Genomic DNA, 14,376 nt, shown 5'->3' with positions numbered 1-14,376 from the left:
AACCCTGATATTTATGTTTTGGGGGTCGAGATCTTACCACTTAAATATATTGGTGCTTTGTAGCATGTTCCGACACTGACTAACATTGGAAAGAGAAGTCCAATTTTCTTTCTATCTCACACACATGATGCTTTTCTACAAGTCATAATGTTTTAGTCAGGCTTACTGTGATGTCTTATTTCTAATACATTCAAAGTCTCACACAAGCAAATGGCCTACATTTCAGTTGTCTGGAATGTGATAGAAGCTGGGAATGCCAAAATCATGAATGAATTTTGAATGAAATGAAGCTATCTAAACACTTTCTTCAATATTAATATATTTGTATTCATTTTCTTAAAGAAACATACTTCAACATAATCTGAATTTGGCATTCCCAGCTTCTACTGCATTCCAGCCAAATGAACTGTAGGCCAATGGAGCATGAAAATTTGCTCAATGATTTGAATTTATCATAAAAAAGACATCAAAGTAAAGTCTGACTAAAACAACTTTAATATTTAGAAGAATGTTGATACGGTTGCCAAATGTTTGAGATTTTCCTAAAACTTAGACTTCTCGTTCTGATGTTAGCTGACATCAGAACACGTTATATAGCGTCATTTAGGCTGCAAGACCTCGACCCCCAAAACATAAATATCAGGGTCAATATCTTGTGTTGTATGACCAGTACTCAGAATGTCTTTTAACATCACTTCCTAAACCATGAGCAACCAAAAAATCTTATTCACACCTACCACAGAAAACATAATTAACTCTTTTGTTAGACTGTGCTATAAATGGCCAAACAGATGTATAAATCTTTAGAAACTTCTGGCAGTCACTCAACTATTCAACTTCTTCCAAGCTTCTTTTTTAAACCACGCTGCTCCACCATCTTAAAAATAACTGCAAATTGCTCCCTTGATAATAATAATAATAATAATAATAATAATAATAATAAAGACTTTATTTACAGAAGGTAACTCAGTTATAGAACTAATCTACCTTGAGGTCTTCTATCTGTTATGTACAATATATACACTATATACAACATGATGTGAAGAGTCTGGCTTGACACTAAATAATTAAGTAATTTTAAAATTCAAAGTATCAAGCCTGGAACACATTCACATGTATCAGTGAAAACAATAAACATATATAAAACAAAATATAATCCTGCACTGAAAAATTCAGCTACAAAAATGATGCAAAATTACAGAAAAGCAGGTGGTATTTTTTGTACTAGAACTGTTCAATTTTCTAAAGATTTCATCCATTTAAGACATTGATTATGAAAAGATGAAATGCTAGGAGCCTGCCATATGTCACTGGGAATGTTGTTCCATACCAGTGGACCAGTATATTGAAAACTTTTTTGATGCCTGTTGACAGTTTACGTTTGCATGGGAACAACTGAATAAGCACTTATTTGACACTGATGAAATATTTTTTTAATGAAGAAATTTTTTAGAAGTGGAACAAAACACTTTTGCTGATTCAGCCATTTTCTATAGTCTTATCTAAATGATCCATGTGGAGTATTTTTCGGGCTTCATCCATATAAAATATGGCAAATCCATATGGGGTAAACAGATCTATATATGGTACATGATACATGGTATATATAATTATAATACATATAATTAGACTACCACTTCCTTAAATGGAATCCATGACTAAAATTATCTTTAAACAGGGCATAATGGAGTGATGTACTCAAGACGCATTGTGACAGCGCACTTGTTTCATAGCCACCCTTAGCAGGGTAACATTTGTCATTTATCTTTACTTACTTGGGAAACTACCCTTACTTTTTTTTGAGACAAATTTTTTGTTGTGGTTGTTTTTCTGTTTGATCAATGATTCAGTTGTGTGCTTGGAAGAGTATCAAATGTCGAATGAATGAATGTGTTAAATCAACATCCAACAAACTCACAATATATAGCCAGCCATCTGGTTATTAGCACAAGTTTGATTGGTCCTCTTCCTTAATGCAAGAGAAACAACTCTATATAAATATTAGGAAGTCCATAACAAGATTTGAAGCTGTAATATAATACATGACAAATCTGGAAATTTAATTTTATGGTAATAGGGTCATAGCATGAGTCAAGATAGGCAGAAGCCGGAACAAAATACTAACATACACACAAACATACAGCTAGCTCTGTATTAAACCAAGCATTTCAGAATGTTGCAAGCAGTTTACGTGGTAAATGATCATTTCCAAATATCAGTCACTTTTTCTTATTTTGGCAATGTTCATCGAATACTGTGAATTCATCATTTTTCTTTATGAACAAATTTCTGTGGTTTTCATGGTTAGTACAAAGCGTAAATTTAAAGACCCAAACAAAAACCAATAAAGAGTCCTTTCCCAATCAAAAATTTTTTGCAGTGATGGAAATGCAATTTTTCACTGGAAAATAAATACTGAAAACCTCTGACCTGCCAACTAAATAAAACCTGAATCAGGGACGGAGTTTAACGAGGCAGTTTTGAGGCGGAGAATTACATCACAAGTATCAATTTTTGAAGTGGACTGAATGAATGGAAATTCCTCAGTATATTCCTTTCTGTAGTGGTCTTTACATTTAAATTTTTTCTAAGATGAATGTTCATTGTTAAATTAGTTTTGTTTTTTAAAAAGATGTATCCATTATAATAAAATGAACACAGAGCAAACCAAACACATTCAAAATCAATTTCACAATGGCAGCTATTAACTACCAGATCTGAACCATAAAACAGAAGTTTGACTAAAAATTATAGAAAATTACTCAGCAAACATGGAATATGCAAAAATAAGTGTGTTGTATAAATATTTTTTTGTCATGTTTGCCATGCAAATCCAGGATGGTCCCAGATAAATTAGGACAGTTGGCAGGCCTGCAAGCTTTGAAATATAAATGAATTAACATTACAAGCAAAAGGCTTAAGTGGGACTGCGATCACTCACCTGGATGACATCCGCTTAATAACCAAAACAAAAGGAGTTGGCCAAGAGATACTGATGGTAGGATGCTTTCTATTGAAATTTCTTTCAATCTTGATGATTGCATTATAATGACAATTGCTTTAAAGTGCTCTCTATTTTAATTCTGATGGCAGATCACAGTCAATTGGCCTCCATGCATTATTCTCTGTATTAACTTTGGTCAAATTCTGAATGGGTTTTTTTCCACATAAAGTTGTGCAAATGATTTTCTACTTTTAGTAGTAGATTGACATCATGTGTACAGTCTGAAAGCACTCAATGCCAGGTCAAATTCTTTCAAATATGGTCACAGTAAGTTGAGTGGTTTTTGAAAATACAGGCTTAAAAGGTCTTCATGCCAGGATGCTTTCTGTTAAGTTTGTTAAAATTCTAAACAATGGTTTTGAAGACGTCATCTCAAGGTTTTTTTAATTTTAGTAAATGCAGTCATATTTGATGACAATCATCATACAAAATATGAAAGCCACCTACATCAAGATGCTGCATGGGAATAACTTATTTGGACCTACATTTGGTATCTGCTTGACTTGTATGTGACTTATAAGTCACTATTAACTTATTTAAACTTGGCATATATAATGAATTGAAATGTTAGTCTGTGTAAGTACATGTACAGTATAAGTAAAAACAGTATCAATCCTTGCCCTGCCAAGGTGGTATAAGCCTTTATTACTTGAGTTTAGGTGAACTGTAAGTCTGACAAACAGTTTACTTCAAAATACAGTCTCAACTCCAAAGCTGACTGTAAAAGTACAAAGAGTTTCAAGTCCGAGGTTTACTGCAAAATAAAATCCAAGTTCAACAAAGGTGCTACTACTATTTGTTTTCCAAAATTCATAACTTTCCACCAGATTTTTTAATTTCAGTAAATCACAGACACACACGGATTATTTAAAATTCAGATTTAGAAAAAAGAAAAACATGGAAATAAAACTTCATTGATCTTAAGTATCAAAGACAGAAGAAAGAAATGTGTGTAAATAGCAAAATGGTGACATGAATGAGCATCCAAAGCCAAACATTTCAGACATGACTTGTAAACAAGGGCTTTTTCTGCATTCAACAACAAATTATTTTCTTTAACTTCATTTCAAATATTATTATTTGGCACCAAACATTCAACTGTGTATACTCGAGTTAAAATCATTTGAAAATAATTTATCAGTGGACACTGAAAAAGTATTGACACTGAAAGATGTTTATAACTGGCAACAATCCAGAGCCCAACAAATTTCTGTAGCGAACACCATCAAAATTTAGATGTAGCCATGCTTGTTTCTGGAATTTAAACCAATGGCAGTGTGCATCGAAGGAATTATGTCATGCTGGCTTTTTCTCAATTGGGATTTTGTTTTGTTTGCTCTTTGTGCTTTCCAGCATCATACAGTATCTACAGATATTCTCGGGTTCACATGCAGACGACTGAATTTGGAACAGCCTTCATTTACCAGCTGAAGCCGAAAGGAAAATGGATTCTGAAATAAAATTTAAACGCTGGCCAAGAGTCGAAATGTGCTTTTGAATTCAGTTGTAGGGGCTGAACTGATGATGACAGATTCTGTCTGAATTTTATTCATTACTGGGAGAATAAATTATACTAATGGTTATCATTTGTTTTTTTTTTTATAGCTAAATATCTGCTCCTAAGCATGCTCTTTCAAATGTCAGGCTAATGTGTTGGAAATCATTTCAGCCATTTACATGGAAATTTATGAAATTTCAGGGTTCATGCAAAATTCTGCATGATAAATTCAAAGACTTTTCACAAACTTTCAAAGACCACAAACACAGATTTCCAAGACCTATTTTTGCTAACATTTTGTACAAAAGTTGTTTTATATGAGAAAACAATGAATGCAAAATACACGATACTGTTTGACGATGAAATTCAAAGTATAATTAATTTCCTAAAATTGCTTTATAATGATCTGGAAGATAGGTTAACATTCATTGTTATTTCAGAAATATGTAACTTATGCATCAGATTTAATACAAAGTAAATTGTTCTCTTAACAGACATCAGCACTACTTTAAATGCATTATTATAGTTGCTGTTTTTTCTCTTTAATCATTTTGGAAAGAGAAGACACTGCTGTGATTATGGAATGAAATTAAAATGTTTGGGTTTATTTCAAATTTCAAAGACTTTTAAAGACCTCAGGTTAATCTGCTCAATTTTCCCAAACCTTCAAGGCCTTGAAAATGTTACCTCATTTTTCCCAAACTGTCAAAGACCTTCAAATACCATAATAACCCTGAAGTTTTATAAGGCCAGCACTTATGGGTACAAATGTACATGCATACCTTCTGACTATATACAACGAAACAATTTCCTGTCAGGCGGGAAAGGTGGATGGAGTGACTTTTTAAATTGAAAATTCATTGAATTTAGTGAGAATTCTGGTTTATGTGACTTTAAAGTGCTGTATGTAAATGACTTACACTTCACTTGTAAGTGAAATGCCTAATTCACCTACATGCCACTTATACGTGACATATAAGTTAAGAAAGTGAATAGGTTAAATTTCTCTGTTAAGTTAAGTATAACATCATTTAAAAGTCCTAATCCTTCACTTATACATGATCATTTTAGTATCAGATATGATCAAAGGTCTTCATTCTTGGAAGCTTTTGTCAAGTTTGTTAGAATCTACAAAATGGTTTTATGAAGAGGTCATTTCAAGGTTTTCTTATTATAATAATGGCAGTTTAATCTGACAGTGTTCAGCATCAGTTGTAGAAATCTGAAACCCAATTATGTCAACATGCTTTCTGCCATATTTGGTCAAATTATATTGAAAAGTTTTTGAGAAGTTGTTTAAATGTTTTGTCTAACTTTAACATCAGTGCCCATACCTGACAATGGGTTTAAATCATTTGTATAAATCTGAAAGGTCAAATTCTGTTCAGCAGTTCTGGAAAAGCAGTCTTTGAAGGTTGATTTCTTCTGTTTTTAGTAACAGTGGTTGCAATTGATGGTAGCTGGGTACAAACTGAAAAGCCCTCATTGATAGGATGCTTTCAATTTGCATCAATTTTTGTTGAGCAGTTCTAAGAGGAAGTTGTTTAAATATTTTATCTACATTTAGTAACAGTGGCCATATTTGATAACAGTTCAATATCACTGGCATAAATTTGAAAGGTTTCATTTCAATATGATATCAATTTTGTATAAATTCTGTTCAGCAATTTTGGAGAAGAAGCCATTCTATGTTTTGTATCATTAGTAACACCTGCCGTATTTTAAGGTGGAACAGCATCAGCTGCATAAATTTGAAAGGAATTAATGCCTGTATGCTCTTCTATAAAATTTAGTCAAATTATATTGAGTGTTTTTTAATTAAAAGACACGAGTTTAAGTCTTCTCTAGTGCTAGCAATAGTGACTATAAAAAATAGTCACGTTGTGATCCTTTCTTTCAAACTTGGTCAGCCTGTGCTCAGTATGTTTTTTAATAGAACTAATGGCAGCCATAGCTGATGGCAGGTCAGCATCATCTGTGTAAGTTTAAACAAGCTTTATGCCAGGATGTCTTCTTTTAAATAGGATCAAATTCTGTTCAACAGTTTAGAAGACAAGTCATACTACATGTAGTTCTCTTTTTGTAGTTTTAGTTGTTGTTGTTGTTGTTGTAGGGTTTAACGCCATTTTTCAGCACAAGATAGGCTATACATGGCAGCCAGTATTAATGGTGGAGGAAGAACCCAGGAAATCCCCAGAAAGAACCACCGACCCTCGAGAAGCTACTGGCAAGCTTTCTCACATACCCACATTGGTGTAGTTTTAGTAAAGATGGCTGTATTTGAAGACAAATCGGCATCACTTGTACAAATTGGAAAGGTCTTCACACCAGGATACTTTCTGTAAAGCTTGGTAAAATTCTATTCAATAGTGTAGAAGTCATATAAAGTTTTTTTCTCATTTTAGTAACAGTCTCTTTTTTTTTTTTTTACTAATAGCTGCCATATTGAAAGTTCATCTGGTGCAAAGTTGAAATGTCTTCCTGACAGGATACTTCTTTAATATTGGAGTTGTTTGAAGTTTTTTAAATACTATTTTTAGTAATGGTAGCCATATCTGATGGCAGATATGCATCATTCATAAAAACTTGAGAGCATTTTATGTCAACATACTCTGTGCCAAATTTGATCAAAATCAGTCCAGATTTTGAGGAGACATTCAAAATGGCAAATTGATGACAGGTGTACAATACAAAATAAATGCTGGGCCATAACATACGAAATAGCTCAGATGATGATACAGCATTATACTCATATCTAAGGATTGCTAGTTCAATATTCACCAAGATCAGCTGCTTCGATGTGTCTTTGGAAAAGTTAATAATATTAAAAGTGCTGTTAAAACCATCAAAAACAAAACCAAACAACCCACAGGCATGTCTGTCCTCCATCAAGGTGATCTAAAAAGTGGGAATAATTTTAGATTTGAAAGTCATACTAATTAACGAAATTCTATGAATAATACTCTCAACTGATATTCTTGCATATCATGAGATACCTGACTTACAATATAATTAAAAGGTCATTTTCTAGAACTTGATAATTCTATAGATATCTGCTAGATTTCCTGTATTCAGAACCCTGTCACTGCTACAACCTAAAGCAAATCAATTTTGTGGCAGAGAAGTTTTGATTTCTTTTTCTTAGGTGAGCAGTGATATTTAAGTGTTTTTTTTATTATCAAGAAATGATTGCTGAAACGATGGCTACTGGGGGCTTTCATTCCTGGACCAATAGAATCCTACACTGTCGAATGCACACAAGTCAAGCATTGGCCTGGAGGAATAATGCATAGAACATAAACAAAATACATGTAAAACTAACAGAAGCCAAGCATTGGCCTGGAGGAATAGTGCATAGAACAAGGTAGGTCAATGGTAGTTGCAAATTAATTTCTTGTACTTGATTTTGGACTACAAATAAATCAATACTTAAGCAAACTCATCTAGAACATTTGATAAGCTCTGTAAGTATAAAGCTGCAGTTGTAGAATGACAAACATCTGATGGACAAAGATCAATGTTTGACTGGTGTTCTGCATATTACTGCAAATTATGCCAGTGTCCAGTACTGGTATGGTTCCATTCTACAGCTATTAAGGAATTTGGAAAAAGGGACAGATTTTTACAAAGTGAAATTGATTACATTTGCAACAAGCAGTGGAGACAATTCTGGCATGCCTCTATTTTACTTTTATGTACTGTAACTGAAATTTCTTTATATGTGTTTTAAGGGAAACACTATTCTGCCGAAAGCAGACAGTTAATCAAAATGTCTTTTTTAATGGGCTTGAGAAATGAACCAAAGTAGACCGACTTTAGCCATGAAACAACATATCATGTTAATCAAGATTTTTTACTCCCCACCACATGGTCATGTTTCCCCACATGCAACTTTCAGACCATCTTATAAATCTGCAATTTTATTTGTTGATTTAAGTTCATTTAATTAATTTTCTTGGGATTCTGTTCACGTGTATGATGAGTTGGATAAAATAATAATGGTAGTAATAAAAATAATAATATAAAGAACAAATTGTAGGTCCAGAGGATGAAAGGAATAACAATTCCAATACCAAATTACTAGCTTGGCATGGATTATGCATGGAAAGTGGTTTTACAATTAGAACATTGTTCACATTTCTATACCAAAACTGGGCCATCTACAATAAGTTTACCAGCCCAACAGCGAATTTAGTTTTTGAGTATGTTGGACATTGGAACTTTTCATCCCTAAGGATGAACTCCGCTGATCTTGAAGATGGAAAAGTCTGAATTATTGGTGCATGGATAATTTATATATTATTGTGTGAATGTATGCATGTATGACTTTCTACGTGTAATGTATGCATGTATGACTTTCTATGTGTGAGTTCACTTCCTCACCTGGTAAGGAGGGCTGGTACATCGGTAAAGATCCACCCATCAGATGTGGAGAGAGAGGCAAGTTGCCTAGACGAGCTGAGCCCAAGGCCCGCAACTCAGCTTCTGAGTAAGATGAAGATGATGTAGAAGGCCCCTGAAAGAACATAATTAACTGAATAATAATTCACAAATCACAAAAAGTGTGTATGTGAATTGGATTTTTAATGTAGCTTTAACAATTCTTCATTCATATCGCTATGTCTGCAGTGTGGCAGTTTATAGTGATGTCTAGCACACATGTAACATGATATCCCACCTAGTCACATTATCCTGACACCACGTCGACCAGTCCCAACACTTATCTCTTAATGCTGTTAATATCATTTTTGTAAGTCTTTGGTATGACTTGGCTGGGGTTTGAACCTGCAACCTCCCACATCCGAGGCAGATGCTCTGACCACTAGGCCAATGGAGCGGTCTATAAATCACAAAGAGACAAACATTTGCTTGTTTTGAAAAAAAAAGAACAAAAATTCAATATAAAATATGTACAGCTATGATCAAACTGATTTCAAGGTAGGAATATATTTATCCCTAGAAGGACTGATGCTCTTCTTGCCAAAAAGAATATCCAGGAATCCACAAAAACACCATTACATTCTTTCTTTTAATTCTTTTAAATGCCGATGACCAAAATCAATATCTGATACTCCCAAGAAAAACAGCATACTAAAATTTGGGAGCAGAAATATTATCTTACATGTTTGAGTTACAAGTTGTAAGTTAATTTTCAAAGATATCACAATTAATCCTCAAAGTAGGAGCATACAAGCAGGTTCATGCATAATACCGGCCATTACAGCTGCAGGGTTTTATTATTATACCAGTTCACCATTTATTTTTTCCGGTGGTAAGTACCATGGTACTTTTGAACTGTACTGGTACTTGGTAGTTTCCGTCAGTAAGGTATATACAGAAATTCCTGAGTAAGCTTGTTATAAATTTAATGACATTTTAGTATCTTTTTTTCATGAAAAATAATTCGAAAAGTTAAAGAATAGTTGTATTTGTCAGAAATTAATCTGGACAATAGCAAATACAATAATATTTAAAAACAATGAATCACATGTTTGACATGTCACTTGTGCCATAATGGCAGCTGAAAGGGATGTTGTGAAAGATATTATGGACAAATCCAACTTATGGAAAAAATTTGTATTGAAAAAAAGGAGAAAAAAGTTATTCAGTAAAAGTTATTTGTCAGTCTATGATAACTGGTTAAGTACATGTTTTCCTTAGTAAGACAGAGAATCATACCAAGAATTTCCGAAGAAAAGCTGTTTTTTGTTTGAATTTTACATAATTTCTGCAGCCTACACCATAGTTTCTCATTGAGTCTGTGTGTTACTGGCCCCTCTGATAAATGTCAAAAACTGTGTATTAAAATACAGGTCAAAGTTTCCCTTTCTATTACATTAGTAAATTATAGGCCTCAGTGTCCTATTTTTATCACCAAGCCCTCAAATATCAACATGTTTTACAGAGTGTTAGATATAATGTAAACGTAATTACTTCACTTTAGTTGCCATTGTTTAGAAGACAATTTATACAGCAATTACAATATACATGGCAAATTCGTCTACTATTTGGTACTGACCATGTAAAAAAGTTTTTTATTTCTTTTGGGGGGAGAGCTGCAATTTTCTTTTGAGCCGAGACATTTTTTAAAATTTATCTCAAGATAATTCATTTTTTAAAATAATGTCACTGATATAAGGTGTTATCTTGCAATAAATAAGATATTTTTCAGCTATGTGAGAGCTGAAAATTAAAAAGAATCACAGGGTTCTGACCAAGAAAATAAAATTATTAGTCCTTTAAATAATTATGATATAAGATGGTCTGTATTGCTGTATTTTTAGCAATACTGCAGTACAAAATTGTTCATGGTACACAGCTCTAGTGAACAGGGTACACCCAAAAAGCTTGCATGTTCATGTATAACACAGGTCCAACCCACCGGTGAACAGTGTACACCTTTTCAGTAAGCCATCACACAAACCATCATCATAAAAAAAAAAGTACTGTGCCGTTTCTTTCATATGAACAGCATGGACTATGAATAGCATGGACTCGGATCTGTCAGCAATTTTGTATCAAGGTTTGTTTCTGAGTAGGTAAAATGGATCTACTGGTTGGAAATCATGTAAATATATCAGTTTTGATGATACATGAATCAAAAGTACCTGTGTGAAACTAAACACAAAAATAATAAATTCGAGTAACATAAACAGTATTTTAACTGTCTGTCTTGCATTGAATGATATTACCATACTTTCATTTATATAAAATCCTATTTCATTAGCTCAATATTTTACCCTTTGAAATAGAATCACAACTTGTATCAAACGCAAGCCATCCATGTGAAGAATGAAAGTTATTTTGCAGAAATTATTTTTCTTCTTTTAATCTCCGTGACATTAACCTTTGACTTATTGCCCCCAAATTGGCAGGTGCCTTTGTCTCAACTGAAAGCTATCCATAATGCTTGGTCCTGATTTGTAGAGGATTTGAACTATTTTGTGGAATTTGCTTCCCTTCTTTGGAGACCTGGCCTTGACCTTGATTTTCCAACCCCAAAATTAATGATTGTCTTCCTTGTCTCAAATACAAGTCATCTATAAAGTTTAGCCATGGCACGTAGTACAGAATTTAAAAACTTTTGTGGAAACTGTTTTTTCATATTTCAGTCCATGTGACCTTGATCTTTGACCTTTTCATACCAAAATAAATGTCTTTCTTGTCTGAAATGCAAACCATCCACAATGTTTAGTCAAAGTGGCTTATCATGTAATACAGTGCAGAAACCATTTTTTTCTTGGAGTCGATTTGTCATTGCTTTACCTGGTATAAAAGGAACTTATTGTACTGAAGCAGTTTTGATGGTGCACTCCATGTTACTGCAGGTGTATAAAAACAGTCATATTTTTAAAGGCAACTGAGTGCTTATACCTCTCTGATGAAGGCAAACAATGTGAAAAGTCTGTGATATCTTGTGACTTTATGACAATGGAACAGAAACTCGATTTCCTTCTACTGCAAATAATAACTGATCAAGATCAATAGCTGTCGCTGAGAAAGGTATGGATGAGGAACATTAGTGTTAACGATAACCTTTTTCACCATACCATTCCTTAAAAACACCCTACAATGTTATTGAATACCTGGACAAAGTATGATTTCAAACTGTTGCTCACTTTCAAGTAAGTTTTCTATGAAGTAATGAAGTTTACACTTTCCACTGTAGTCAGTTAATCCTGAGGTGCAGCATGTGAACAAGATCATGTGTCCAAAATGTTATGTATATTAATTTAATTATCAGTTTGTTAGTTTTAATTTTTTTTTCCTATTACATGCTGCTGTAATGTAATATTGTTTACTGGATTTGACATGGTCCAGAAATTCAGTTCAGTTCTGTTCGATTGTTTAATTTTTTAAAAATTTATTTCATTGATAAACACCTAATAATAGAAACACTGCACCTAGTTTCTGACCTTGATTCAGAACCAGTGACAGTTTTGGTAAACAACTTTTTAAATTTTTAAAAAATTCTTTCTCAGAGTAAGAATTATTAAGTTAAGTCAAGGCCATACCTGGACGATGTGATAATTATCATGTAACAAACTTCTATTCTTCTGGCAGGATGAACTCTTGACCCCCATCTGGGAATCTGTTTTGCGTTTTAGTTAGTCTTTTAACTGATTTTATGATAAGAATTCAGTCAGTCATATCACTGCCATCTCACCTCTGTCTGCGTGGGTTCGAGTCTCGGATTCAGCCAATGTGGGTATGTGAGAAAGCTTGCCAGTAGCTTCTCATGGGTCGGTGGTTCTTTCCGGGGTTTTCCCGGGTTCTTCCTCCACCATTAATACTGGATGCCATGTATAGCCTATCCTGTGCTGAAAAATGATGTTAAACCCTACAACAACAACAACAGTCAGTCATGCCTTAACATTTGAAAAGTCAAGTTGTTTTATGTTGTGTCCAGTTTGGGCTAATTATTTTATTTTCTTCAAATTATTAGAACTTCAAGTGATTCTTTTCCCTGGAAATACATAAGTGCTCCTACAAAATTCTTGGACAAAGACATTCACTAAAATTTATACGGAAATCAAAACTAAAATAATATTTTCTGTGATTCAACAAGTAACTGTTGACAAAACAGCACTTTGCAGGTTACAACAGACATCGTCTACCATTTTGGATTTCATCGGGATTAGAACTCAGTTTCATTCAGGACTTTTTATTGCTAGGACTTCTATTTTTTAATTCTAGGATTATTTTGGGATTTGATTCGTAAAACCATAAGTTCTTTTTTCTCATTTTTCACTTGGTATTCTGGGGAAATAAATTATTTGTCAGATTTTACAAAGCTTGTTGTTTTGACTCTTTTTTTTTAGTTTTTGTAAGAGCCTAGACTTGTAACAAAAATAAAAACTGAGAATAACAACTAATCAAAGCTATTTATAGCTTGGAAATTTCCAAAAAGGTCAAGCCTTCTCCGTATTTTACAGCCCAGGAATTTCCAAAATGTCAAGTCCTCACCATACTATTTATAATCAATTATAAAAATGACTGATACATACAAATTAATTTTTTATTCCAACCATGGACATCATGTGCCATAAAAGAAGGCCATAGAAGGCCATAGAAGGTCCATATGACTAAAGCTTCGATACCAAACTTTGATAAATACATATATTAAATTAAGCATAACTGCCCTAAAGATGTAACACTGATTACACAATGGCACATCTGGGTTCAAGATATTCACAAATGGGTTGGTGTTATGAACAGGTGAACAAGAGTCCCAAGTGCAAAGGCAATTGGCCATAAAATCTAGGTCAGTAGGATGCTTTATTACAACTTCCTGAAATTTCAATTTGCCTTGTGGCCAGATCAGTTAAAAATGATAATGTTATACATTTTATGAGAGTTTGGCATTATACTCACTGATGTGGGAGGCCTCCCAAGTGAAATATTTGGCATGGATGGTGATGTGTACAGATCAGGGCTTGGATACCCCATGGATCGATATAAAGCATTGTATGGGTGGATGCCAGAATCCTGAAAAAGAAGAATGAAAACTACATGCTTACACTTTATTCACTTTTATTTGTGTTGATAGTGTCAACAAGTTCCAACAAAATGAACGTTATGTTTACAACAGAATAAGTTCCCATCAAATGAACAACTAGAGCTATTTTATTGTCGTGCCGTAAGATCTTCACATTTAACCACATTTAACTTTGAGCCAGAGCTGCCAGCACAATATGCAGATAAACATAGTAATACACGATGCCAAGTAAACCTGATATTGGTCAACTGACAGATGTAATTTCATAGCTGACCACTGCACTAAGCAGGTTGATGTAACATATTGCAATATATTGACCACAACATAAGTAAACTATTTCCACAACTTTATGTCAATTTTACACATTTTTTTAAT

General features: G+C 33.5%; 1 protein-coding gene across 9 annotated transcripts in view; it reads right to left on the bottom strand.

Moving 5' to 3' along the window:
- The window catches only part of LOC149776422 (histone deacetylase 5-like), a 348,169-nt gene that overhangs the window by 73,891 nt on the left and 259,902 nt on the right, over nucleotides 1–14,376 (bottom strand). For all 9 annotated transcript variants that reach the window (XM_089940838.1, XM_089940835.1, XM_089940842.1 and 6 more), the window contains 2 exons: nucleotides 13,878–13,991; nucleotides 8,886–9,018 (listed from right to left, as the gene is read on the bottom strand). In XM_089940838.1, coding sequence (XP_089796964.1) covers nucleotides 8,886–9,018; nucleotides 13,878–13,991 — 247 coding nt within the window. The remainder of the gene's footprint in view (nucleotides 1–8,885; nucleotides 9,019–13,877; nucleotides 13,992–14,376) is intronic.

The sequence above is a fragment of the Sinohyriopsis cumingii genome, chromosome 18, assembly GCF_028554795.1.
Source record: "Sinohyriopsis cumingii isolate HCF-2022 chromosome 18, ASM2855479v2, whole genome shotgun sequence".
In the NCBI taxonomy this organism is placed as follows: Eukaryota; Metazoa; Mollusca; class Bivalvia; order Unionida; family Unionidae; genus Sinohyriopsis; species Sinohyriopsis cumingii.
This window is presented reverse-complemented; position numbering and strand designations above follow the sequence as displayed.